Source organism: Salvelinus fontinalis, unplaced genomic scaffold (genome assembly GCF_029448725.1).
Source record: "Salvelinus fontinalis isolate EN_2023a unplaced genomic scaffold, ASM2944872v1 scaffold_0002, whole genome shotgun sequence".
In the NCBI taxonomy this organism is placed as follows: Eukaryota; Metazoa; Chordata; class Actinopteri; order Salmoniformes; family Salmonidae; genus Salvelinus; species Salvelinus fontinalis.
In genome coordinates, this window is record NW_026600211.1 from 1023848 (window position 1) to 1050631 (window position 26784).

Here is a 26784-nt window from a genome sequence, read left to right on the forward strand (position 1 = left end):
TATGCCTATTTATTGCCTACCTCCTCATGCCTTTTGCACACACTGTATATAGACTCATTTTGTTTTTTTCCTACTGTGTTATTGACTTGTTTATTGTTTACTCCATGTGTAACTCTGTGTTGTTGTCTGTTCACACTGCTATGCTTTATCTTGGCCAGGTCGCAGTTGTAAATGAGAACTTGTTCTCAACTAGCCTACCTGGTTAAATAAAATAAATATAGCCTTATGACCATGCTCCCTACTAAGCTGGCACTCAATCAAACTCTGAGGCCAGGGTCCAAATGGTGCACAGGGTGGTGTGTTGGTGTGATTCAGCTAGTAGGATATATATCAGTAGAGGGGTTCATATTATTATAGCACCATAAATAAACCGTTGTGTGTGTGTGTGTGTGTGTGTGTGTGTGTGTGTGTGTGTGTGTGTGTGTGTGTGTGTGTGTGTGTGTGTGTGTGTGTGTGTGTGTGTGTGTGTGTGTGTGTGTGTGTGTGTGTGTGTGTGTGTGTGTGTGTGTGTAATGTTATGCTGCAGTTAAAACAGTGTGCTCTATGTTTCACTGCCACTAGGCCCGCCTCCACTGTGCAGCGAAGCTGTCAATCAGCATAAGGAGACTGCCAATCAAACCACAGGAGATTGGTTGCACCTTAATTAGGGAGGACGGACTCTTGGTAATGGCTGGAGCGAAATGAGTGGAATGGTATCAAATACATCAAACACCTGGTTTGATGCCATTCCATTCACTCCGTTCCAGCCATTATTATGAGCCTGTCCTCCCCTCAGCAGCATCCACTGAATCAAACCCTAAAGGGAAGTGACAGACTCTCTCTCCATTCCATTTTTTATGTTAAAGGTGGAGAAGGATACATTTGCCCCAGACACTGAGGTCAGATTATCCTATTTCCCTCATAATGCACAGGGATTCCAGACACCAATTTGTCACAAAGCACGACTTCCTGACACATTACAACGGCACGTTGTATGACATGGTCGGGCTGTCCTTCCTCGCATCCATGTCAAGGGTTAAATGTCAGGGGTCATCGGCAGATGTTCCGGGTGCTCTCCCAGGCCTTGCTGCCCCTACGGAGTGGTAGGAAGAAGGGATGGCGGAGGGCGGAGGAGAGAGAGAGGTGTTTGGAGGGCTCGTACTCCAGCATCTTCTCCAACAGGTCAAAGAACTGATGATGCTCCTTAGCTTCTGATAACCGGTATCTCTGAAATAGAGAGAGAGAAAGAGAGAGAGAGAGAGTACCATTCAAAAGTTTGGGGTCACTTAGAAATGTCCTTGTTTTTGAAAGAAAATACTTTTTTTAGTCCATTAAAATAACATCAAATTGATCAGAAATACAGTGTTGACATTGTTATCGTTGTAAATGACTATTGTAGCTGGAAACGGCTGTGTCAAGAGTCTGTGTGCAGCAGGTAGGACGGAGTTAGGCGCAGGACACAGAATTGAGTAACAACGTACTTTACTCGGAAAATCACAAACACATTCCATACAGGGAAAAATATTCCAGCTCGACACAACAGAGCGACTACTTAACAAAGAACAAACACGCACAAAACCATGTGGGAACCAGAGGGTTAAATAGGGAATAAATTATAACGTAATGGAAACCAGGTGTGTACAATCAAGACAAAACAAATGGAAAAATAAATGTAGATCGGTGGCGGCTAGAAAGCCGGTGACGTTGACCACCGAACGCCACCCGAACAAGGAGAGGCACCAACTTCGGCGGAAGTCGTGACAGGCTGATTTTTGATGGAATATCTACATAGACGTACAGAGGCCCAATATCAGCAACCATCACTCTTGTGTTCCAATGGCACGTTGTGTTAGCTAATCCAGGTTTATCATTTTAAAAGGCTACTTGATCATTAGAAAACCCTTTTGCAATTATGTTAACACAGCTGAAAATTGTAGTGTAGTGCTGATTAAAGAAGCAATAAAACTGACCAGTTGAGTATCTGGAGCATCAGCAGCATCAGCCTCAAAATGGCCAGAAACAAAGACCTTTCTTCTAAAACTCGTCAGTCTATTGTTCTGAGAAATGAAGGCTATTCCATGCGAGAAATTGCCAAGAAACTGAAGATCTTGTACAATGCTGTGTACTACTCCCTTCACAGAACAGCACAAACTGGCTCTAACCAGAATAGAAAGAGGAGTGGGAGGCCCCGGTGCACAACTGAGCAAGAGGACAAGTACATTAGAGTGCCTAGTTTGAGAAACAAATGCCTCACAAGTCCTCAACTGGCAGATTCATTAAATAGTACCCACAAAACACCAGTCTCAACATCAACAGTGAAGAGGCGACTCTGGAATGCTGGCCTTCTAGGCAGAGTTGCAAAGAAAAAAACATATCTCAGACTGGCCAATAAAAATAAAAGATTAAGATGGGCAAAAGAACACAGACACTGGGCAGAGGAACTCTGCCTAGAAGGCCAGCATCCCGGAGTCGCCTCCTCACTGTTGACGTTGAGACTGGTTTCTTTAGGTGTCAAGTATCTAAGGCTTTACCAGTCCAGTCTCAGGTTAGAGCGTCTTTATCTCAGGGGTAACTTACCCATAGAGGTTTAATGTGGTCTTTGACGTATCGTCCTGCCTTGGAGCTATCGTTCCAGTCCAGACGCCTGCAGTGAAAATACTTCTGCTTCCTGAAAGGGCAAATCAGACAAAGTGTATACTATGTGTGTCTGTGAGGAGTGTGTATGTGTGTCTATAAGGAGTGTGTATGTGTGTCTGTGAGGAGTGTGTATGTGTGTCTATGAGGAGTGTGTATGTGTGTGTGTGTAACTGTCATCATGTGTTACCTGGTCTTGCAGATCATCGTAGAGGGGAGAGGTCCCCGTACTCTCTCCATCATGGCCAGGTGCTCCTGGTTGTCATGGGTCTGAGACAAACACAAACACTGGTCAGCAGAAGCTATAAACTCCCAACTTAGTTCACTTTCACTTGTATCACACAAACAACAAACACACACACAGTCTTTTGTAACTAACATTGTGGGGACACACAATTCAGTCCCATTCAACATCCTGTTTTCCCTAACTCCTAACCCTTAACCGTAACTCTAACCCTTACACTAAACCCAAAACCTAACCTTAATCCTAACCCTAGCTCATAACCCTAAAACGAACCCTAACTCCTAACCCTAACCCTAACCCTTAACCGTAACTCTAACCCTTACACTAACCCCAAAACCTAACCTTAACACTAACCTTAATCCTAACCCTAGCTCATAACCCTAAAACTAACCCTAACTCCTAACCCTAACCCTAACCCTAAACCCCTGAGAAATAGCATTTGACCTTGTGGGGACTAACAAAATGTCCCCAGTTGGTTAAATTTTTATTTGTTTACTGTTCTTGTAGGGACTTCTGGTCCCCACAAGTATAGTTAAACACGTCCACACACAAACACACAGTACCTGATATAGGGTGAAGCCTTCATAGTACTCAAACAGGATGCAGCCGATACTCCAGACATCACACGGATGACTCCAGCCCAGCTCTGAGTTGGAAAAGTAACAAATGTTCAGCTAGCCAATAGTCCAAGATTAGAGTGTGTGAGTGTGATGTCTGTATGTTACCCAGAACAACTTCAGGAGCATGGTAGTGGTGTGTAGATATGATGGTGCTGTGGTGTTCGTGGTCAAACGTGGCACTGCCAAAATCCACCAGCCTTACTGTTGTATCCTCCATTTTCCTCTCATCCCGCTTCTGAGAGAGCGAGAGAAATAGAGGTGGGGGGGACAGAGAGAGAGAGAGAGGGGGGGAGAAAGAAGATGACTATCCTCCGTCCTCTCTCCTCCGCCCTCTATCCTCCGACCCTCTATCCTCCGCCCACTCTCCTCCGTCCTCTATCCTCCACCCTCTATCCTCCGTCCTCTCTCCTCCGTCCTCTATACTCCACCCTCTATCCTCCGTCCTCTCTCCTCCGTCCTCTCTCCTCCGTCCTCTCTCCTCCGCCCTATATCCTCCGACCCTCTATCCTCCGCCCACTCTCCTCCGCCCTCTATCCTCCGTCCTCTATCCTCCGTCCTCTATCCTCCGTCCTCTCTCTCCTCCGTCCTCTCTCCTCCGTCCTCTATCCTCCGTCCTCTCTCCTCCGTCCTCTCTCCTCCGTCCTCTATCCTCCGTCCTCTCTCCTCCGTCCTCTCTCCTTCGTCCTCTCTCCTCCGTCCTCTCTCCTCCGTCCTCTCTCCTTCGTCCTCTCTCCTCCGTCCTCTATCCTCCGCACACTCTCCTCCGCCCTCTATCCTTCGTCCTCTCTCCTCCGCCCTCTATCCTCCGTCCTCTATCCTCCGCCCTCTATCCTCCGTCCTCTATCCTCCGCCCACTCTCCTCCGTTCTCTCTCCTCGGTCCCCTCTCCTCCGTCCTCTCTCCTCCGTCCTCTATCCTCCGCCCTCTATCCTCCGCCCTCTATCCTCCGCCCTCTATCCTCCGTCCTCTATCCTCCGTCCTCTATCCTCCGTCCTCTCTCCTCCGTCCTCTCTTCTCCGTCCTCTCTCCTCCGTCCTCTCTCCTCCGCCCTCTATCCTCCGACCCTCTATCCTCCGCCCACTCTCCTCCGCCCTCTATCCTCCGTCCTCTATCCTCCGTCCTCTATCCTCCGTCCTCTATCCTCCGTCCTCTCTCTCCTCCGTCCTCTCTCCTCCGTCCTCTATCCTCCGTCCTCTCTCCTCCGTCCTCTCTCCTCCGTCCTCTATCCTCCGTCCTCTCTCCTTCGTCCTCTCTCCTCCGTCCTCTATCCTCCGCAAACTCTCCTCCGCCCTCTATCCTTCGTCCTCTCTCCTCCGCCCTCTATCCTCCGCCCTCTATCCTCCGCCCTCTATCCTCCGTCCTCTATCCTCCGCCCACTCTCCTCCGTTCTCTCTCCTCGGTGCCCTCTCCTCCGTCCTCTCTCCTCCGTCCTCTATCCTCCGCCCTCTATCCTCTGCCCTCTATCCTCCGCCCTCTATCCTCCGTCCTCTATCCTCCGTCCTCTATCCTCCGCCCTCTATCCTCCGCCCTCTCTCCTCCGTCCTCTATCCTCCGTCCTCTATCCTCCGCCCTCTATCCTCCGCCCTCTATCCTCCGTCCTCTATCCTCTGTCCTCTATCCTCCGTCCTCTATCCTCCGCCCTCTCTCCTCCGTCCTCTATCCTCCGTCCTCTATCCTCCGCCCTCTATCCTCCGTCCTCTATCCTCCGCCCTCTATCCTCCGCCCTCTATCCTCCGTCCTCTATCCTTCGTCCTCTATCCTCCGCCCTCTCTCCTCCGTCCTCTATCCTCCGCCCTCTATCCTCCGCCCTCTATCCTCCGTCCTCTATCCTTCGTCCTCTATCCTCCGCCCTCTATCCTCCGCCCTCTATCCTCCGTCCTCTATCCTCCGCCCTCTATCCTCAGTCCTCTATCCTCCGCCCTCTATCCTCCGCCCTCTATCCTCCGTCCTCTATCCTTTGTCCTCTATCCTCCGCCCTCTATCCTCCGTCCTCTATCCTCCGTCCTCTCTCGCCTCATTTTGAAAAAGGTAAAAGTGAATCTAGGTTAATCGGCATGGAGAGTGACCGTGGAGGAAAATGTGCTTGGTTGAAATGAGACGTTCCTTCTCCACTCATCAGGCAAATTACGTTTACAGGGGTGGATCCCAAAATACATTTTTAAAGTGATCAAAACAAATTAAGATGCAAAACATTTTATGGTTAAAACAATACGTAGCATATTGTTTTTAAAGTGTGCATGTTTTTCTCCTCTGACAAAACCAAATCTGATTCAAATGGGGTGTGGTATATTTCAAATGGGGTGTGGTATATTTCAAAGGGGGTGTGGTATATTTCAAATGGGGTGTGGTATATTTCAAACGGGGTATGGCAGATGTCAAAACTTCTGCAGTAGGATACTGTAGACATGAGTGTCCTCAATGAAAAGTGTCTATCGAGGAGGGGACGACACTCTTCCGTTTGCCTACTAATAAATTGACACACTCCTCGACCCCTTATCGGTTTCCGGGTCCCAGATGAGAGAGGACGGAGGAGAGAGGACAGAGGACGGTCTTTTGCCCAAAGGAGAAACCCCCAGATACAGCGTAGGTAAAGAAGAGAGTGAAGAAGGAAGGATAAAGCCCCCCCCCTCACCTTCTCAGGGTTGTAAGTTTTGGTGTAGTCAGAGTTGACAAACAGGATGTTCTCAGGTTTGAGGTCAGTGTGGGTCAGCTTGTTGATATGGAGAACTGCAGAGGGAAACAGATAAACCATGCATCCATCATGATAATACCTGGACAGCCAAGGTGACACTGCCCAGCGTTGCACTTGCTGCCCATAGGAGTTCCTCCACAGTATGTAGTAGACCAGCGGTATTCAACTCTGACCTTACGAGGTCCGGAGCCTGCTGCTTTTCTGTTTTACCTTATAATGAATTGCTCTAAATCAGTCCCTGATTAGAGGGGAACAATGAAAAAAGCAGTGGAACTGGCTTTGAGGCCCAGAGTTGAGATTCAGGCTAGTAGACTGAGCTACATCAATGAACCAGCGCCCTCTTCTGGTCAAAGAGACCATTACCAGACACCAAACAATCCCTGTTAAGTAATGTCATCGTCTATGGAAGTAGTCACCACCAACACTGGTTCTGGAGAGCTACCAGCATGCATATGGGCATACATATACAGTGGGGAGAACAAGTATTTGATACACTGCCGATTTTGCAGGTTTTCCTACATACATAGCATGTAGAGGTCTGTCATTTATATCATAGGTACACTTCAAATGTGAGAGACGGAATCTAAAACAAAAATCCAGAAAATCATTGATTTTTAAGTAATTAATTTGCATTTTATTGCATGACATAAGTATTTGAGAAATGAGAAGTAAAGAGAAAGCCACAGAAGGTGAGGGAAACAACTTCTCAAACTTTCTACTGGTTCATCAGACTCCTTACTGTTTGTTGTGTGGGTCTTTCTTGTTGATTTTCTCCAGGACATTGATCTCCAGTTTAGCAGCTTGTCTGTACTTCTCCATGTTCTTAATGATCTTCAGAGCTACACATGCCCCAGCCCTGAGAGAGAGACAGAGAGAATAGCTAGCTAACAACCAGCACACGCTCCACCTGATGATCTACGAGTGTCCATGCGTATTTTATAAATGCCTCTCATACCTGCGCCGGTCCACACACCTCACCATCTTCCCAAAGGTGCCCTCTCCCAACAGACTGATAACCTCATCTGATGGGGAAGACGAAGAGATGGAGGCATGGGGTTTCAATTAAGACTGGGAAGTAGAGGAGTCTCTTTATGAGAGGGCTCGAAAACATTCACCTATCCTGTCTTTTCAATATGTGAAGACTAGAGGATAGTAGGAGGGATAGGGGGAGTGACTAGTAGATGAGAAGGTAAACATAGCCTACACCTCTCTTGTAGAACGTCTCCATTCTGGTAGGCCAGGTGACCATCGTCAGGGGCCTTCTCGTTCTTCCCTGGCCCCTCACTGCTGCTCCGCTAGGGGTCAGAGGTCAGGGGTCAGGGGTTTAGAGGAGGGGACAACAGGGCAAAAGTCGTCAGCATAGTTGGACTGAGCCTCTCAATAACACACACACAGCTGACATAACAGCTGCTTAATAATCTAAAATGCTTGTAAGCTGAGGACTAGTGTTGCAAGCCCCCGATGATGTTATCCAATTCCACAGGCTCCTCCTAACTCCCTTTAAGAAAACAGTCCATTCCTGATGAATGTAATTACTTGGGACTGCCACCTGGAGCAAGTAACTGGTGAAGTGAACTGCACTTAAACAGAGTATGCACAAGTGGACTATATCAGTAGTGGACTATGTTATCTGTACATACAGTAGAGTGGAGCCCTAAACCCTCTCCCTGTCCTGTCCTGGTGTTAAGGGCCTAAATGAGAAATGTCAAGTGACTGGCTGGCCTGCATGGAGCAGCTCTGTGACTATTTCCATCTACATTCTAAGACTGTATTAATATCAGAACATCACAAGGAGAAAGAGTGCTGAGAGAAAGAGAGAGCGAGAGAGAAAAAGAGAGAGTGCTGAGCGGGCAACATTCCCTGACTTAGAGGGTGGCTTACAGACTGAATGAACACACACACAGACTATCTCTCTCTCTCTCTCTGAGTTGTGGTAGAGAGGCAGAACACAGGTAGAGAGTGAAGAGTTGTGGTAGAGAGGCAGAACACAGGTAGAGAGTGAAGAGTTGTGGTAGAGAGGCAGAACACAGGTAGAGTGAAGAGTTGTGGTAGAGAGGCAGAACACAGGTAGAGAGTGAAGAGTTGTGGTAGAGAGGCAGAACACAGGTAGAGAGTGAAGAGTTGCCAGGAATAAAACTGCGCTGTATCAAACTTCACAAAACACAACTAAATGAATTCAAACACTAAGAAAAGGGCAGTGAACATATGAACAGTGCATAGCAGAGGAAATGAGAGGATGGGAGAGGATGGGAGAGAGAAGGAAAGGAAAGGAGACGATGGGATTGAGAAGGAAATAAAAGGAAAGGAGAGGATGGGAGAGGATGGGAGAGAGAAGGAAAGGAAAGGAGAAAATGTAAGAGAGAAGCAGACGAGGAGGACGAGGAGGAAAGATGCAGATGGGTACTCATAGAGGCAGATACAGTCCAGAAAGCTCTTATACACAGAGTACAACTCTGTCTTCCCCATAACTCAGAACAGAGAGAGAGAGAGAATTAAGAAGATAAGGGAAAAAGAGGGGAGAGGAAGATACAGAGTAGGTAAAGAAGACAGTGAAGAAGGATAAAGCCCACAAACAGTGAAACAGGAAAAGGAAAGATGACAGAAGAGAGGAGACAAAAACTAATGACCGAGCAAAAAGGAGTGCAAAGGAAGACAGAACAGACAAAGTAAACAGAGGGAAGAGAAAACAGAAAAAAGAAAAAGACAGTGGCAGAAAAGAGACAAAAGTAAGAGTGAAGTAAGAATGAAACAAGATGAGAGAAAAATACAGATTAGATGAACCGATGAAGACAGAACAGAGAAGCAAAGAGACAGACAGATAAGGAGAAAGTAGATAGGGAAGGAGAAGTATGAGAAGGATACAGGAGATTGAGAGAGAAGAAGAGGGAGTTGAGACGGACACTAATAATAACCTTTGGTTACACCCCCCAGGGAAAGTCCTGAGACCAGAATTAAGATGTGGAGTGTGTGTGAGTGTAAGTGTGTGTGAGTGTACGAGGGGCATATTTAGTTTCCCTCCTTAACCCCCGCACTCTGGCATAGTGCTTTTCTACACCTGTCCTCTGTGTATACTGTTGAAGAAAAACTTGTTCCAGGGATCAGGCAGAGCTCATTTTCATGGTAAGATTTTATTCAAGCAATTGCAAGGAAGTTAACTCTCCGGATATACCAGGGAGGAACTTAAACATGTACAAATTACCCAGTCATGTATATTCTTCACCAACACAAAGAACTGCTTTCAACGTCCCGTGTAGCTCAGTTGGTAGAGCATGGCACTTGCAGCGCCACGGTTGTGGGTTCGATTCCCACGGGGGACTAGTATAAAAAATGTATGCACTCACTACTACTGTAAGTCGCTCTGGATAAGAGCGTCTGCTAAATGACGTAAATGTAAATGTGGCGCCGTCATAGGATGCTACCTTTCCAACAAGTCAGTTTGTCAAATTTCTGCACTGCTAGAGCTGCCCCGGTCAACTGTGAGTGTGAAGTGGAAACGTCTAGAAGCAACAACAGCTCAGCTGCAAAGTGGTAGGCCACACAAGCTCACAGAACGGGACTGCAGAGTGCTGAAGGGTATCTGCCCTCAGTTTCAACACTCCCTACTGAGTTCCAAACTGCCATGTAGCGCATCTCTTCACTACAAGCACAGGTGCAACTTCTGAAACTTTTTTTTAGGAATAATGTTTACAAGCACGACTAGACCCATCTCTAAGCTTTACACCAAACCAAGTGGTTGGGCTGCTGTTGGGCTGACACAAACTCAGGATTGTACCTTTAAAGTTTGCTGACTGTGTTTGGTGATACTGATCTGGCCTGTATGTCAGTTAGTAGATGGATAGGTGTAGCAGATTAATATGGGAGCAGTATAGCTTTAATAGGCTAAATGGGCTTCTAGTGTTATCATTAAGCAGAGAAAGAATGAAGTGCTTGAAATTGTCAGTTAAACTGACTGTGGATCTGGACAGTTATTTAATTCTGTCTGTAGTTACATACAATAAATACATTACTCTAACCCCCAACGCTGACCCTTTGCCTTCCACCCAAACTACTGAGCTGAATAACATTCATCTATTTCATAGTAAATACAGTCAAACGTCAACAGAACAGAAGCCATTAAGTCATTTTATTTTACCGTCAATGTTTCATGGAATGTTATAAGAACAGATTGGACTTTTTATTACAGCTTTTGTGGTGTTCATCTCACATAGGAAAGAGCAGGAAGCCACTGAAGGAGCTGTGTTTATTTGAATCATCATAGATCCTTTAACCTGATGGGAGACGCATGTAGACCAAGTCCCCCTCCTCCAGTTCTAGAGTCCCAGAATTGGAGAGATACTGTCCCCTTCCGTGACAATTGTACTATCCATTCCATATTATACCCTGGTCATTCATGAACAAACGGAAGTCCATGTACTCCTCTCACTGGAGCACTGAAGACACCTGCATCAGAGGAAAAACAGAGAGAAATGAACACAGTCTCTCAAAGCCACCAGACACTGGAGCCGCCTGTTAGACTCAGTGTCTGTATCTGGTCCCAATGGACATGTGTGTTCATACATGTAGATGGGTGTGTAAGCAAGCAGTAGGCTACCTGTAGCTGCTTGAGCTGAAATTACAAATATAGAAACAATTTTGAGAACCTGTTCCTTGTCTGATTTGGACCAAATATAATCAAATCCTCTTCACATAATGTATTTACCTGTATTCTGTCTTCAGCTCCTCCACCTGGCTCTCACTCTGGCCTGCAATTCTACAATATCATACAAAGAAACTGTTGAAGAATTCAACACACCACTACTCTGCTGATTACAGTAATCACATTAGATACAGCTGTCTTACTTTACCTGTGTTGTCTTTTCAGTTCAGTCACCTCGTTCTTGTGTTACTGCAGTTCAGTATTAGTGATACTCAGCTCCACTCTCTGTTCCACCACCATGTTCCTCAGTCCAGATGCAAGGCTGGGTGGTCAACTATTCAGCATCACTCTCCTTGCTCTTTCCTCCTTCACTGTGACCCTGTTCAGTGATATCTTTCTGTCCCCTCCACTCTCCCCCTGAGCTCATGTCCCAGACAGACAGTAAAGCAACACCAGCAGATCTACAACACCCCTCATTCTGAAACAATGTCTCTTCAGAACTAATGTAGTCTACTGGGCTGAGTCCCCTTCTTTACACACACTGGTGTTGTTGACCCAAGACATGGAAATTGAACAGGTGTCCTCATGTAATATTTTGAGAACATAGCCAAGGAATGTGTGACATAACAGAACAGGTAAAGATGATTTCTTGGCAGTTGATTCAGATTGTGGGTTGTTTAAGACCATGGGAGATTCACACCTGCTAGTCAGTTAAACCACCCATTTTCTCTCTATTGCATGATCTGTCAAACCAGTTTTGAAATAAACTCATACACAGAGATAATGCTCATTTATTCCACAAAAGCATTAGAACAGTTGAGTCAATTGCATTTTCTAAAAGTTCAACGAGCATGTTTGTACTCAATGAAGGAAGAGGGAGATTTGATTAAGATTTGGACCAAAAAAAGAAAATGGGGATGGGGGAAATATATTTTTTAACAAAGAAATCATTTAGAATGCATTGAAATCTCTTCTACCTCAGTGCTTTCCTACACTAGTAAAACCAGGAGTGGACACATTCCAAATCAACCAGAAACAGGCCACTATTACCCTCCATTAGTGTCTGTTCCTCAGCTGTCTCTCCTATACAGAGTTCAGAGTACACTTGAATCTGTGTGGAAGTCTGGGGCATCTTGCTGCTTGTCACCATGTATCCAGTCCGTCAGTCTCCTGGTTGCGCCTGGTTGGCTGGTTGAGTCTGTTCTCTTTGTATCAGCCAGCCGGTCTGTTTAGTCCATTTTACAGACTCTGCTTTACTGCTGAGCGCATGGCAAAACTGTTTTAACGAAATCTAAGTCATCACAAAAGAAATTCTATCAAGTAGAGGAGCAGGTAGGAGTGATGGTTCAGGGGAAAGGGGAGGAGGGGGGACTGGGGCTCAGTTTGGGGTGTAAAACATCATTATGGAACCCTCCAAAAGGCCCTAGGAGTCAGGGGAGGGAGTATGAGGTTTAATACTCCTGTGTTATGGGGCCATCCAGAAGGGCATGGGCTGCTGTGACTGTGCCTGCTGTGTTTTGGCACGTTGGGGAGGCGGAGGGGGGCAGCGGTACCCCAGAGTCCAGCCCGAGGATGATGTGGGGGTGGAGTGGGTCGCCCCAGCGATGTTACCATGGTTACCTGCCCCCAAGGTTTTGGGGGTGGAGTGGTCCTCCTCTTCGTCCGAGGAGTCACCAGCGTACGCCACGAGCCCCGTCTTCATCCTCTTCACTGAGGGATCTGAGAGAGATGGAAAAACAGTGGGAGAAAGAGGAAGGAATGAGGGAGAAAGGAGAGGGGTGCAGGAGAGAGAGAGGGGAGACATATACACACACAGAGAGAGAAAGAACACAACCAAAGACCAGCACAAAGGTTTCAAAAACAACAGTTGGAAGTCAATTGTTTACCAACAGATAGGGAGAGAAAGTTAATAGATTGCATTGTGTTTGGCAGCAGGGGTGAGTTAGGTAGAGGAGGGGCATGGGTCAGCAGCGGCAGTCATTGGTCGGTGGGGAGCGGCAGCGTTAGGGCCGTCCAATCACGATGCAGGACAGCGCCACAGGAGAAGAGCCCCACCCCCATCCGGCATCCCACCCAGAGAGACATGGAAGAGAAGAAAAACACAGAGAAAGAACACAAAAAAGAGAGAGTCTTGTTAGTGAGGGAGTCACACACGGGCACAGACACTCCTGTCTGATGACGTCATCAGAAAGGGACGGGCAGCGAGGGGACAGCACCAGCTAGACAGAGAGGGGGACTCCCAATCTGAAATCCATCCCTAGACACCTCCTAGATGTCACATGAGATGCCAGGTGGTAATTATTATTATGGTAATAGATCAGCCTTACTCTTCTACAGGCCAATTGTAATGGTCTACATATTGCTTACACCTATAAAATCCTCTCAGACCTACACAGTGCCTAGGGATAGGGGTTGACTTAGGATCAACGACAGATTTACCTGAGGCAGTGGGGGATCGAAGCTTTGCCCAGTTCTTGATTCTGAACTGACTTTCAAAGCAGAACTTATCAATGAACACTATGCCTGTCTGATGTAATCTGCTATAACCTGTTATGTCACCTGTGAGAACAGCATGTCTGCATGCAAAATGCTATTTGACTCTGACTACTGACAGCCAAGAGGCCGGGGGGGTGGGCAGCGTGCTTTATGGCTGAGAGGCCATGGATGGGGAGGGGTCAGGGGGTTACATGGGGTGGGGCCCTTACCCAGGGGGCCTTGCAGCGGCCTCCTCTCCTCCATCTTGGGTGTCATGCCTCCGTTCATCGGAATAGGTGGTGGAGGCATCAGCTGCCTACTGCTGGAGAGAAAGAGAGGGAGAGAGGGAGGAGGGAGGGAGAGAGGGATGGAGGGAGGGAAGGAGAGAGAGGGGGGGAAGGAGAGAGAGAGAGGGAGAGGGAAGAGGGAAGGGGAGAGAGAGAGGGAAGGAGAGAGAGAGAGGGAGAGGGAAGAGGGAAGGAGAGCAGTCAGTGTTGCACAACATCAATCACAAGCAAACACAAGCCTGCACACACGGTGTGTCCAGCATCTGGGATGAAGGACACTGTTTTAAAGGAGAGCGACTCGTCGCCCCCCATCCCGTACCTGTCCCTCTCCCTCGGCGGCCCGGAGGAACTCGGTGGCGGGGGTCCTGAAGCCTCTGGGCCGGGGCTGCCCACAGGGAAGCCTGCACCTAAATTAGTCATATGAATGGGTCCATGCTATGAGCAGAAAAACACACAGGCGCATTAGCACACATCCTCCCCTAAATCACTATTATTAATAGTAGGCCTACAAGCATATAGTTATCTAAACTATTGAATGGAACTGAACTGCAAAGTTAGTATTCCAAAACGTTTTCCTTTTCACTACACCTTATTTAAGCAGCTGAGAATAAAACTATTATTTTAAGTTTATGCATGCTGTGATTGCACAAAACCCGAAAATAGGAATGTATTAAAGTAAGATATCTTTAAATCAAGAGGACACATTTAAATTCGGCCTGTGACGACACTAGTATTGCGATATTGTTTCCATGGCAAAAATTAAAACAGGAGCAGACCAAACTCTTTGGTCCTTTAAAAACCTGCTGTATGTAAAACATGATGTGCTATAGCTTGGAAAATAAATAAAATGACTCTGGGTGACAACATAACGATGATTGTTTCCAACATTAGGGCCGTTTTCCTAAAGTTCATCCATTTCATGTTTTGTTTCCTTGCCATGATACTTACTGGTATCGTACCTGCACTAATTTCAATATATTGAAGTACATTTGATGATTATCCAACAATACCTCTTCAGAATCTCCATAATCTGAAAGTTCTATAAATCCAATAATACATGGACTCAGATAATAACAGCTATGGTTACAATGCTTTTCAATGAACGTCATAAGATCTACTAGGGAAAAAACAAGTTGACACTGAACAGAGACACATTCAATCTCACTCACTCAAGCAAACCTTTCCTATAGAATGCAGACAGGGACTCACAGAATTACAGACAAGAGACAGTGAGAATCAGAATGAATTCAGTCTAACAGAAAGAGGAACAGATATCAGATACATGGACAGAAGATAAGAAAAGACAGGAAGACAACAGAGGCAGAAGGGACAGACTGGACGAAGGCAGCACATAAGGTGGAAGAATAAAATAATGGTAAATTACCTGGTATCCCAGCAGACCGCTGTCCCTCTCGTCTGGCACCTCCTCGGTGAAGCGTCTTTTCTGCGGTGGATTGGCTGAGACTACGGGAGGCGGAGCTTTGGGCGGAACTGGAGCAGCGGGTGGGAAAGGAGAAGGTGGGAGAGTCTGGAGACAAAATAAACAACTTGGATGCAATGCATGTTGAATACATCATATATACAGCCTATCAAGAGTGTGAAGCCCAGGAGTGTGAAGGTGAACGGAAAGGCTCTGGAGCAACGAACCGCCCTTGCTGTCTCTGCCTGGCCGGTTCCCCTCTCTCCACTGGGATTCTCTGCCTCTAACCCTATTACAGGGGCTGAGTCACTGGCTTACTGGTGCTCTTTCATGCCGTCCCTAGGAGGGGTGCGTCACTTGAGTGGGTTGAGTTACTGACGTGATCTTCCTGTCTGGGTTGGCGCCCCCCCTTGGGTTGTGCCGTGGCGGAGATCTTTGTGGGCTATACTCGGCCTTGTCTCAGGATGGTAAGTTGGTGGTTGAAGATATCCCTCTAGTGGTGTGGGGGCTGTGCTTTGGCAAAGTGGGTGGGTTTATATCCTTCCTGTTTGGCCCTGTCCGGGGGTATCATCAGATGGGGCCACAGTCTCTCCTGACCCCTCCTGTCTCAGCCTCCAGTATTTATGCTGCAGTAGTTTGTGTGTCTGGGGGCTAGGGCCAGTTGGTTATATCTGGAGTACTTCTCCTGTCTTATCCAGCGTCCTGTGTGAATTTAAGTATGCTCTCTCTAATTCTCTCTGAGGAGGACCTGAGGCCTAGGACCATGCCTCAGGACGACCTGGCATGATGACTCCTTGCTGTCCCCAGTCCACCTGGCCGTGCTGCTGCTCCAGTTTCAACTGTTCTGCCTGCGGCTAAGGAACCCTGACCTGTTCACCGGAGGTGCTACCTGTCCCAGACCTGCTGTTTTCAACTCTCTAGAGACAGCAGGAGCAGTAGAGATACTCTTAATGATCGGCTATGAAAAGCCAACTGACATTTACTCCTGAGGTGCTGACTTGCTGCACCCTCGATAACTACTGTGATTATTATTATTTGACCATGCTGGTCATTTATGAACATTTTGGCCATGTTCTGTTATAATCTCCACCCGGCACAGCCAGAAGAGGACTGGCCACCCCTCATGGCCTGGTTCCTCTCTAGGTTTCTTCCTAGGTTTTGGCCTTTCTAGGGAGTTTTTCCTAGCCACCGTGCTTCTACACCTGCATTGCTTGCTGTTTGGAGTTTTAGGCTGGGTTTCTGTACAGCACTTTGAGATATCAGCTGATGTACGAAGGGCTATATAAATAGTTTTACAACTAGTTCATAGCTCGGATGTAATAGTCTTAATGTACTGTATTACAGGTCCATACAGTCTAAATCTGATTGACCAGTCTTACCTGTGGTAAACTGACCGGTGCAGGGGGGAGGGCGTACCGGTTGGGAGGGGGGAGACCGGCGGGCACCCCAGGGGGAATGGGAGGGGGGACAGCGTAGGGGGGAGGAATGGGCCGAGGGGGAGGTACAGGGAGGGGGTAGCTGGGCTGGTACCCTGCTGGGGGGTAGTAAGGGGGCTGGGGGGGCATCCCGTTGGCCATGGGGGGATGCATAAAGCCTGGAGGAGGAGAGGAAGAGGAACATGTCAGTACATGTTGACACATTGTAGAGGCTGTAAAAGAGAAAGAAAGCCAGAGAGTCTGTACCAGGAGTAGGCATCATGACACTCATCTGGTTGAGGAAGACCGAATACTCTGCATGAACCTGGAGGGAAGAGAGAACAGTCAGAGATCCACATGGCAAACAGAGCTCAGTTACATAATACAATGCACTTCAGATGGGACAGCTTGAAACAGGGTTTAAGTGAAAGTAGAGCAGTGTACAGAGAACAAAGAACAGAGTGCCAGTCAGTAAACCATTAGACACTCACCGTCTGCAGCAGGTTGTCACACAGGGTCTTAGCTGCAGCAAGGCCCTCTGGTTTGGGATGACTGGGGAAGAGAGGAGTTAATGTGTGCCTGGTGTCTAAGCTCTGTGCTAATAAAAAATGAACATGGACTTTACTCCCCCAGACTATCCATTAATACGGCTATTTACCTGATGTAGATGTACATGAGTTCAAGGCCCTCTCTGAGTTGATACAGATGAACACGAGTCTAGTCCAAGAGACTTACCTGATGTAGATGTACATCGGTTCGAAGGCCTCTCGCCCAGAGGCGGGCTCCAGACAGCCTGATCCCTTCCCCCTGAGGAAGACCTTGGCCCCAGTCTCACCCTGGATGTGCTGCAGGTAGGAGCTGCCTGGCCCTTCCACCCTCTCCTTCACTGAGAAGCCCTGGATTGCATGCTCCAGACCCACAAACAACTTTTCCTGCACATAGTGCATCTGAAAGGATATGGATATAAGTCTTCAAGATTCATTAATGACATTGACACTCATAAAATAACATTGACACACACACTGAGCGACAATCACACACACAAACTCAGATTTCTGATTAGTGCTGGCCATCAGCTAATCAGCCAGTTACAGACTCATTTTCAGCCACCTACTTTTTCCACTTCCTATTAACTAGGCTACTTTTCATTTAAACGTTTCAATTCACTAGTCCGCCGTGCCTCCTCTGGATAGAATGAACGATATGCATCTTCTAGCGATCTATTGATAGAATAGGTGCCCGTCAGTCACAAAGCGAGCATGACAGGGAAACGCAATGTGCCGTCTGTCCCGCCTCCCGGTACAATTTGTGTGCACTGTGGTTGGTTGCAGTCTAATTTCTTTACACAGAGGAAGGAGAGAGCATGATGCTAGTGAATTTGCACGCCCCACGTAGCGCGCGTGCGCGGAAACGCCCCACGTAGCGCGCGTGCGCGGAAACGCCCCACGTAGCGCGCGTGCGCGGAAACGCCCCACGTAGCGCGCGTGCGCGGAAACGCCCCACGTAGCGCGCGTGCGCGGAAACGCCCCACGTAGCGCGCGTGCGCGGAAACGCCCCACGTAGCGCGCGGGGCGTTATCGCATCCGTCCGCTGCGTGGGGCGTGCAATTTCACTAGCATCATGCTCTCTCCTTCCTCTGTGTAAAGAAATTAGACTGCAACCAACCACAGTGCACACAAATTGTACCGGGAGGCGGGACAGACGGCACATTGCGTTTCCCTGTCATCGCTCGCTTTGTGACTGACGGGCACCTATTCTATCACGTAGCGCGCGGTAACGCCCCACGTAGCGCGCGGTAACGCCCCACGTAGCGCGCGGTAACGCCCCACGTAGCGCGCGGTAACGCCCCTTGTAGCGCGCGGTAACGCCCCTCGTAGCGCGCGGTAACGCCCCTCGTAGCGCGCGGTAACGCCCCTCGTAGCGCGCGGTAACGCCCCTCGTAGCGGACACAGTATAGTCCTGAATATATAAGCCTAGGCCATACCCCAAACAACTAATTCATTCATTTTCAGTAAATTAAAATTGCCCTGGCTAGCTACTTTTTCTATTTAGCTGGCCACTATGTACTTGTGGAAAACACTGCTTACCCCAGACTGGAAGTGTGGTCTGTGATGGTGGTTGATGGGGGGCTGGGATTTGTGTTGCTGGTAGACTGGGACTGTGGCTCCGGTTCCGCTGTAGGAGGTGGCCGCCTTCACCACTCCGTTAGTGATGATCTCCTTGATGCGGTTCACAGCTCCTGGAGAGGGAGATTGGATCGTCACAACATAGAAAGTCAGGAAAGAAGGACCCTGGTGATCCTGATGTTCAGAAATGGTGATAATCTTAATCAAATTAGGTGAGTAAATAGAGATGTACTGACTGTCGACAAGCTCCCTGGTCTGGCCCTGGACGTGGAGATAGAGGGGTCGGTCCCTGACAACAGAGAGAGAAGCAGTCGGTCAGTAGCCTAAGACTTGGTTATATGATGCAATCAGACAACAGATCCACTTGTCTGTATGGAAAAAAGTAAATACCAGTAATCTCCTTGGTAGATCAGTGTGGTAATAAAGAAGGTGTGAAGCAGGACTCACCCTTGTGGAGCCTTGTACTTCTCCACTGCTGCCATGTATCGACCCCTGGTGGACACAGCAGCACCGCTCACTTTGCTGATCTTCACACAATAGGATGAAGAAGAACCTGGTCATTTACTGTCCTCAAGTGAGACACTTTCAGTCCCATACTGGTTTACATGACACTGATCCAGTCTGTACATGTGCGTGTCACACAGAGAAAGAGCTGGGTAAACATAGCAGTAAATTTGACTGTTGACCAGATTGATCAATCAATGGGTCTAAAGATCATAATGATGTCATGGACTCTGACCTCATCCTGTGTCTGTCCGCGGGTCAGCAGGTTCCGGCAGGGGAGAGGAACGTCGTTGATCTCCACCTCCGCCACCACCAGGTCATCCTTCGCTTTCATAGGAGGCTGGGGCTTCCCTACACCCACAACCTGGTGATGACAAAGATGAATTTTTATGTACTGCATGCTAACATTTACAACAATATCTCTAAAAAAGAGAGAGATTAAGAGCGAGGCGATTACAGAATTTAGAGGCGAGAGAGGGACAGACAACGAAGACAGAGAGAAGCCAGATTACAGGTGAGAGACTGAAAGCGTTTCTAATGTTTTCAGTGTAAGAGGTTTCCTGACCCTTACCTTGTCTGGGGGTCCAAATGGTCCAGACGGTCCTATCTGGGAGGGCTTGAGCTTGCCCTTGGCTACCAGCATGGCGTTGATCTTAGCTGCCACAGCAGCTGCAGCGTCCAGAGCCCCTGTAGGAGCCGCCTCCGCCTCCCCCATCTGGTCTGAACCAGGACCTGGGCCCGGCTGGTCCCATTTACTACGGCGACTGAGGAACAAAGAGGGGAGCGGGGTGGGGGACCAGAGAGAGGGGGGAGGGGTAGTGAAAGAGAAAGGCAGGGGAGATAGGGAGGGAGAGAAAGAGGGCAATGGTAAGTGGAAGGGATGGGAGAAGCAGAAAAAGAATGGAGGGCAGTGCAAAAGCAGCAATCACAAGGCCTCTCCCCACCCGTTTCTGTAAAAAGCTGGAGGGATGGATGCTGGAGAAAGGTAGGCCTAACAACTCTCGGACAGAGCTATGGATGCAAAAACTGACCATCTATGATATAACAATTATAGTTTTAACCATTTGAGGCTCTGCAGTGTTTGTTTACATATACTTTTTGTTTTACTCCCATGTAGTAAAAAAAATAAGTATATTTTGGGTTCTGATGGTGTATGTCAGTTGAGCAAAACGTTTTGGGTGACCAACCAATTTCACATGTTAGTTATATGCCTCCCGAGTGGCGCAGCAGTCTAAGGCACTGCATCACAGTGTTGCGGCGTCACTACAGCCTGGGGTTCCATCCCAGGCGGTGTCACAACCGGCCGTGACCTGGAGTCCAATAGGGCGGCACAAAAATGTCCCAGCGTCGTCTGGGTTAGAGAGTTAGGCCGCGGGGGCTTTACTTGGCTCATCGCACTCTAGCGACTGCTTGTGGTGGGCCAGGCACCTGCAGGCTGACTTCAGTTGTCAGTTGAACAGTGTTTCCACCAACACATTGGTGTGGCTGGCTTCCGGGTTAAACGAGCAGGTGTTAAGAAGCGCAGTTTGGCGGGTCATGTTTCGGAGGACACATGACTTGACCTTCGCCTCTCCCGAGTCCATTGGGGAGTTGCGATGAGATAAGATCGTAATATCACGAAATTGTGGGGGAAATTACACAAAAAAAAGTATGTTAGTTATAGATTTGTCTTTGAAAGCAAATCTAAGAAGCAGTATATCATTTTTATGTGGCTATTTCTATGCTTCCCATTCTTAAGTTTTGTTTTCTTTTACACTTGGTTCTTTTATATTTGGTTTTATACACCAGCTTCAAACACAATATTTTTAGTTATGGAAAATATATTTCACAGGGGATTAGATGGTACAATGATTCTCTACACTGTACCTGCTTGTTTTGTCAAACTGAAATTAGGTGAACTAAATTACTACAATCAGGAAATAATTATTTATAAGTAAAAAAAAAAAAATGGATGTAGCAACTGCAGGTTGCACCTTAAATGACCACATCAATTACAGGGTTCAGAGGTCGTAGGCTAACGTTAGCTAGCTAACAAGTTAGTTTAGTCTTTGCCATCTAACGTTACAATTAATGTTAACTTTGTGGATTGAATTAATGTTGTTGACTTGCTAACGTTAGCTAGCTAGTTATCCAACAGTTTGTTCACGTCGCTGTGCTTAACGTTAGTTAACTAGCTACTAGCAACCATACGTAGTTAGCTACTGTAATTTACCAAAACAACAGTTAGCGAGCTAACTAATAGATAGCTAGGTAACCAACTCACATCGATTTAAAAAAAATAATAAACGTATCACCCAACCGCACTCTTAGCTGGCTACATAACCAACCACTTTCTAAACTGGACAGCTAGCTAGCTACACCGTTGGCTACTAACCATACCTCACGTAGCTAGCTACAAGCACTCCGCCATTACAAATTAACTAGCTAGCTTTGTGCTGCTCAGTCAGTGTTGAGCAAGTCTGCGGTAAAATGCACCGTGATAACGCAACGTTCTTTCAACTCACCCGCCGTTTTGCGTTCCACCAAATGACATCAATCTTCTATTTGGTTGAATTTCTCTTTGAATAAAAACACTAACACTACTGACTCCGCCAGACTTTCAATATAGCTTGTCCAGACAGTGGAGTAACTTACTGCAAGAGCTTTCAATCTATGCGATATCGCTCCCACTTCCTGTTTTTTGGGGAAATGACCGGTGCTGTGTTGAATTTTGCTTCCCTCACAGATTATTTTCTTCAATCATGTGCGACGCTAGGGGACGCAGTGAGCAGCTCGAGCTGAGCAGGCCGCGTTTTACCGGGTGATGCAGTCCTGTGGCTGCCTGCTATCATCGTTTTCCTGCCACCCCCAGGTGAGTGTTGCGGATATGAATCAGATTAATGTTGGTTCAGTTTTCCCAAATGAAACCCCACAGCACACAGCTTGGTCTACGTGAAAATGTAGGACCAGACATCTTACAAGCAGGGTGCTCAGGTGATGATGCCAGAGCCAGGTAAACTATGGTTGTTAGCCAGGTAAATGATGGTTGTTGTCAACACGTGGTGTTGTGTCTCTGTGTTTAAAACAATAACATTGGCCCAATTGCAGCTTTTTGCATGTGTAAAATGTATTGTTGTCAACTTTTTTCAATGTGTGTGGTCCTTTGTGGACCGTTTAATTAGCCTAACTGTTTCAGTAAACTGATTTCCCCTCCTATTCACTGAATAGCTCAGGAATGTCTCTCCTTCCTGTACTTTGTAAGTAGGCTATCAGCCAAGTTTAACCTTTTTTAATCCCCTTGGCAATTAGATCATGGATCTGCAGGCTAAAATTAAATACCCAGTGCCACATAGGCTTAGCCTAATTGTAATGCTTATGTCTGAGTTTGGGTTATCAGGTCATTTGCCTTATTATGCATAATGTCTATTATGTTCTAGTGTTGAGTACACTGGTGGTCTATCCATCATCAGGTGAGTATCATTTTAATACCACACACTCTTCATTTTTATACCATGAATTATATTCAAGTTCTAGGCTACTGCTTCTAGGCTACTGCATGTGTTCACAGAGGTTCTACTGATGCCCACTCTGACTGTGGAGCCTTCAGGATGACAGTTGTACACTGAGGACACAGTCACCTTGGCATGTCAGTTACCTGGCCACTCTGGGCTGGGCTGGCAGTTCTACTGGCACAAAGACAGGTTGGACCTCTGGCTCCCTCTTTATGTTGCTTCTCTGATCGTGTATATTGGATGTCGGGAGGTGTGATAGATTTCAGTTCAATCTAATAGAATGTGTGTGTTAGGCTACTTATTGTATCCATCACTCCCTGAGTGATGATAGTAAAACATGGCACTGGATAACTGTGTACAGGAACTGGAATGTACTAACAAGTGGAACGAACTAATGCTCATAACACTATATTAGGCAGGACACTGGCCCTGTGGAGCAGATGTGGGGCAGAGTTGGAGGTGGGGCGGTCTACCAACTGTGGCGTGCCTCTGTCACACACACAGGCCAGTACTGGTGCAGAGCAGGGAGAGGACAGCCAGTCTTCTACATCCAATACAGCCAGGCAGTGTCTGTTAATGTCATTGGTGAGTGAGGAGAGTAGCACATGAGTAATGGTTGTCTTGCATGTGGTGTCATGCACTTTTTCATAGATTACTTGACAAGCCCCACTCGTTACTCTAGCTCTTGTCAGTGACAATTTGAATATATTTCACTTCTCTACTTCTTTGCAATCTATATTTTTCTCAACTTCCTCCTCTAATCAATCTGTGTAATCAATATCCTCTCCAGAGCTCTTCACATCAGTGACTTTGTCAGCATCTCCTTCGACCGTGGTCAAAGAGGGCAGGGCTTTCAACCTCACCTGTGAGGCCCAGCTTAGCAACTGCAAACTGAGCCAACATCATGGTAACCACAGTCTACATAGTCACCCTGATCCTGACTGTAACTGGACCACAGTGATTGTAACATTCTCCTTCCTGAGGGACGGCTGGCCAGTGTCCAGGGACTCTGTCAGTGGGATGTACAGCGTAGCGAGGGCTTCTAGCTGTCACATGGGGACCTACAGCTGTGTGGCCAGAGCAGGCAGGGCCAGGAGGAGCAGCCAGGAGATCAGCATCACACTAGACAGTGAGTTCATACTATATCACCTGAACGTTTAGTTTACCAATTGCCATAGGTTTTCATTGCTGGTCTGAAATCATATTCATTATTCTGGTGTCAAAACTGCCACTCTTTACCATTCACTTTGTATCCTGATCTCTCTCATTCTGCCTTCATCCAGACCTGTCTCTGATACTGGTCACCTGCTTTGGCACCTTCCTGATCCTCTCCGTGGCTCCATTGGCATTTTTTGTGAGACTATACGCGATGAGATGTAAGTGGCAGCATAGTGGATCTTAGTCTTACTCTTGAGTCTCTGGGACTGAGTCAGTTCAACACTTATCTCTTCTCTTTGTGTGACCATGTAGTGTGGCAGCTCAGAGGCAGAGGACAAGGAGAATTGCAGTGCAATGAGTGCAGTACAATACAGGGACCAAAATGAGAGGGAGGACTGGTGAGACGTGCTGTGAGAACTCATGTAGCACACATGGCACACATTAGTGCACAGGTGTAGGATCTTAATTTGATCACCCTGTTGCATGTTTTTTACTCAAAAGATTAAAACAGATGTTTTATTGTAATCTTGCAGATGTATCTGGACCCAGCTGACTTGAGAAACGTTCTATCATTTATTACAAAATTGGAGTGTAGAATAATAAACATATCATTATTTGGAGAATTTTGACCAAAGAATGTTTTTGTTTTATTTTCACCACAATGTGGCACTCAAATAATACATTGATTCAACACTGCAACATGCCTGTATTGTCAAATAGACCCAACTCTTTTCTCATAACAGGTTCCATATTTTTTAAAGAAATAACTGCCAACCACCAGTTGATTAAAAGTGAGTGTGAGTGAATCTCAACAGTGTAAGGCAAGCAAAATATGTTTGCCCTTATGTTCCATTTATTGGTGAATTGTTAGACTTAAAGGGTTGTATGATGAATGAGCCTAGATCTGAGAATTGCATTCTGTCTCCATATGAACTCACAAAAAAAGAAACGTCCCTTTTTCAGAACCCCGTCTTTCAAAGATAATTCGTAAAAATCCAAATAACTTCACAGATCTTCATTGTAAAGGGTTTAAACACGGTTTCCCATGCTTGTTCAATGAACCATAAACAGTTAATGAACATGCACCTGTGGAACGGTCGTTAAGACGCTAACAGCTTAGACGGTAGGCCATTAAGGTCACAGTTATGAAAACTTAGGGCACTAAAGAAGCCTTTCTACTGACTCTGAAAAACACCAAAAGAAAGATGCCCAGGGTCCCTGCTCATCTTGCAGCATGCCTAAGGCAAGTTTCCGGCAGGAGGCATGAGGACTGCAGATGTGGCCAGGGCAAATAAATTGCAATGTCCGTACTGTGAGACGCCTAAGACAGCGCTACAGGGAGACAGGACGGACAACTGATCGTCCTCACAGTGGCAGACCACGTGTAACGACACCTGCACAGGATCGGTACATCCAAACATCACACCTGCGGGACAGGTACAGGATGGCAACAACAACTGCCCGAGTTACACCAGAAACGCACAATCCCTCCATCAGTGCTCAGACTGTCCGCAATAGGCTGAGAGGCTGGACTGAGGGCTTGTAGGCCTGTTGTAAGGCAGGTCCTCACCAGACATCACCGGCAACAACGTCTCCTATGGGCACAAACCCACCGTAGTTGGACCAGACAGGACTGGCAAAAAGTGCTCATCACTGACGAGTCACGGTTTTGTCTCACCAGCAGTGATGGTCGGAGCCGCGTTTATCGTCGAAGGAATGAGCGTTACACTGAGGCCTGTACTCTGGAGCAGGATCGATTTGGAGGTGGAGGGTCCGTCATGGTCTGGGGCGGTGTGTCACAGCATCATCGGACTGATCTTGTTGTCATTGCAGGCAATCTCAATGCTATGCTTTACAGGGAAAACATCCTCCTCCCTCATGTGGTACCCTTCCTGCAGGCTCATCCTGATGTGACCCTCCAGCATGACAATGCCACCAGCCATACTGCTCGTTCTGTGCGTGATTTCCTGCAGGACAGGAATGTCAGTGTTCTGCCATGGCCAGCAAAGAGCCCGGATCTCAATCCCATTGAGCACGTCTGGGTCCTGTTGGATCGGAGGGTGAGGGCTAGGGCCATTCCCCCCAGAAATGTCCGGGAACTTGCAGGTGCCTTGGTGGAAGAGTGGGGTAACATCTCACAGCAAGAACTGGCAAATCTGGTGCAGTCCATGAGGAGGAGATGCACTGCAGTACTTAATGCAGCTGGTACACCAGATACTGACTGTTACTTTTGATTTTGACCCCCCCCCCCCCCCTTTGTTCAGGGACACATTATTCAATTTCTGTTAGTCACATGTCTGTGGAACTTGTTCAGTTTATGTATCCGTTGTTGAATCTTGTTATGTTCATACAAATATGTTAAACAAACACATGTTAAGTTTGCTGAAAATAAACGCAGTTGACATTGAGAAGACGTTTTTTTTTTTGCTGAGTTTATTTTGAAGTGTAAGTTCGGGAATGGGGTTCAGATGAGTTAAGTGTCAATAGGTCAGCGGTCAGGGGAGCTTTGATGCCCAACTTGACAAGGGAGGACTGTTTATGGGCAGAGACATGGAAAGAGGGAGAGACGGCGGAATACACTGCTTTGACATAAACATTTTTAGCCACTTGTCCTTTCGATATTACAATGACAGAAGAGGTTAGCACAAACAACAAACACTCCCTCCCCGATAGAAGAGCACTAAAATGTAAAGATCTTTTTTTTTTTACCATGCAGCGCGATGCTCCTCAGCTCAGCAACAAAACAATATCAGCTGTGGTGTGGTGGTGTTGGGGTTGAATTAGTTGGGTAACATAGATAAGATGTTTTATTTTCATCATATGCTTGTGAGATACTTGTCATTAGAATGTTGCACTTCTCAGCTAGGGCTTAGTCACTTGGGGCCCAGAGAGGGGAGAGGTCAGGCTTGTCTTCATAAGTCAATGTATCTGTTAAACCATGTGGTGCTATGCAGAATATCAGAAGGGGAGGAGGACAGAATTGAACATTGTCTTCTTATGGGAATGTGTCTGTAGCTATTCCTAAACCATGTGAAGGGATGGCGTGATTAATGAGGAACCAGTTAGTTATCTCATACAATGTCTGTACGCCAGTCACTCCCTCC

The 26784-nt window shown here is 47.1% G+C and overlaps 3 protein-coding genes across 5 annotated transcripts; 1 reads left to right on the forward strand and 2 right to left on the reverse strand.

Annotated features, from left to right (window-relative positions):
• Positions 1–977: 977 nt before the first annotated feature.
• On the reverse strand, positions 978–8634 carry LOC129841846 (dual specificity protein kinase CLK2-like). The gene is made up of 10 exons (XM_055910164.1): positions 8563–8634; positions 7373–7463; positions 7124–7190; positions 6908–7024; positions 6109–6247; positions 3583–3712; positions 3421–3503; positions 2804–2883; positions 2557–2647; positions 978–1206 (listed from the first exon to the last, which is right to left on the reverse strand). Exons 1-10 carry the CDS (start codon positions 8632–8634, stop codon positions 1030–1032), a joined length of 1047 nt encoding a protein of 348 aa, XP_055766139.1. The 3' UTR covers positions 978–1029.
• Positions 8635–11579: 2945 nt separating this feature from the next.
• On the reverse strand, positions 11580–21706 carry LOC129841910 (KH homology domain-containing protein 4-like). 3 transcript variants are annotated; one of them, XM_055910270.1, is made up of 14 exons: positions 21536–21706; positions 19603–19795; positions 19267–19395; positions 18975–19054; positions 18764–18816; positions 18489–18640; positions 17137–17348; positions 16893–16953; positions 16669–16726; positions 16366–16580; positions 14951–15094; positions 13886–14001; positions 13510–13601; positions 11580–12514 (listed from the first exon to the last, which is right to left on the reverse strand). In XM_055910270.1, the coding sequence occupies exons 1-14, from the start codon at positions 21562–21564 to the stop codon at positions 12270–12272; spliced, it is 1779 nt and encodes a 592-aa protein (XP_055766245.1). In that variant the 5' UTR covers positions 21565–21706; the 3' UTR covers positions 11580–12269. The 3 variants fall into 3 exon arrangements, with proteins under 3 accessions (XP_055766245.1, XP_055766243.1, XP_055766244.1); XM_055910268.1 differs by having other exon boundaries at positions 11580–12523; XM_055910269.1 differs by having other exon boundaries at positions 11580–12523; positions 13510–13598; positions 21536–21705.
• A 135-nt stretch (positions 21707–21841) lies between these two features.
• On the forward strand, positions 21842–25920 carry LOC129841911 (Fc receptor-like A). The gene is made up of 5 exons (XM_055910271.1): positions 21842–22711; positions 22938–23107; positions 23313–23651; positions 23806–23898; positions 23993–25920. Exons 2-5 carry the CDS (start codon positions 22963–22965, stop codon positions 24064–24066), a joined length of 651 nt encoding a protein of 216 aa, XP_055766246.1. The 5' UTR covers positions 21842–22711; positions 22938–22962; the 3' UTR covers positions 24067–25920.
• The last annotated feature ends 864 nt before the right edge of the window (positions 25921–26784 follow it).

Bases quoted from the DNA above. Each gene is read 5' to 3' on its own strand.
- LOC129841910 (XM_055910268.1), bottom strand. From the start codon at position 21,564: ATGTCATTTGGTGGAACGCAAAACGGCGG. The intron at 18,641-18,763 runs GTCAGTACATCT...CTCCCTCTCCAG, and splicing joins GACCAGGGAGCTTGTCGACA to GAGCTGTGAACCGCATCAAG. The intron at 13,602-13,885 runs GTACGGGATGGG...CTTTCTCTCCAG, and splicing joins CCGCCGAGGGAGAGGGACAG to CAGTAGGCAGCTGATGCCTC.
- LOC129841911 (XM_055910271.1), top strand. From the start codon at position 22,963: ATGTGGGGCAGAGTTGGAGGTGGGGCGGTCTACCAACTGTGGCGTGCC. The intron at 23,652-23,805 runs GTGAGTTCATAC...GCCTTCATCCAG, and splicing joins GATCAGCATCACACTAGACA to ACCTGTCTCTGATACTGGTC. The intron at 23,899-23,992 runs GTAAGTGGCAGC...GTGACCATGTAG, and splicing joins GAGACTATACGCGATGAGAT to TGTGGCAGCTCAGAGGCAGA.
- LOC129841846 (XM_055910164.1), bottom strand. From the start codon at position 8,634: ATGGGGAAGACAGAGTTGTACTCTGTGTATAAGAGCTTTCTGGACTGT. The intron at 7,191-7,372 runs GTAGGCTATGTT...CTTCCCCATCAG, and splicing joins AGACGTTCTACAAGAGAGGT to ATGAGGTTATCAGTCTGTTG. The intron at 6,248-6,907 runs GTAAGGAGTCTG...TTGGCTGTCCAG, and splicing joins AAAGACCCACACAACAAACA to GTATTATCATGATGGATGCA.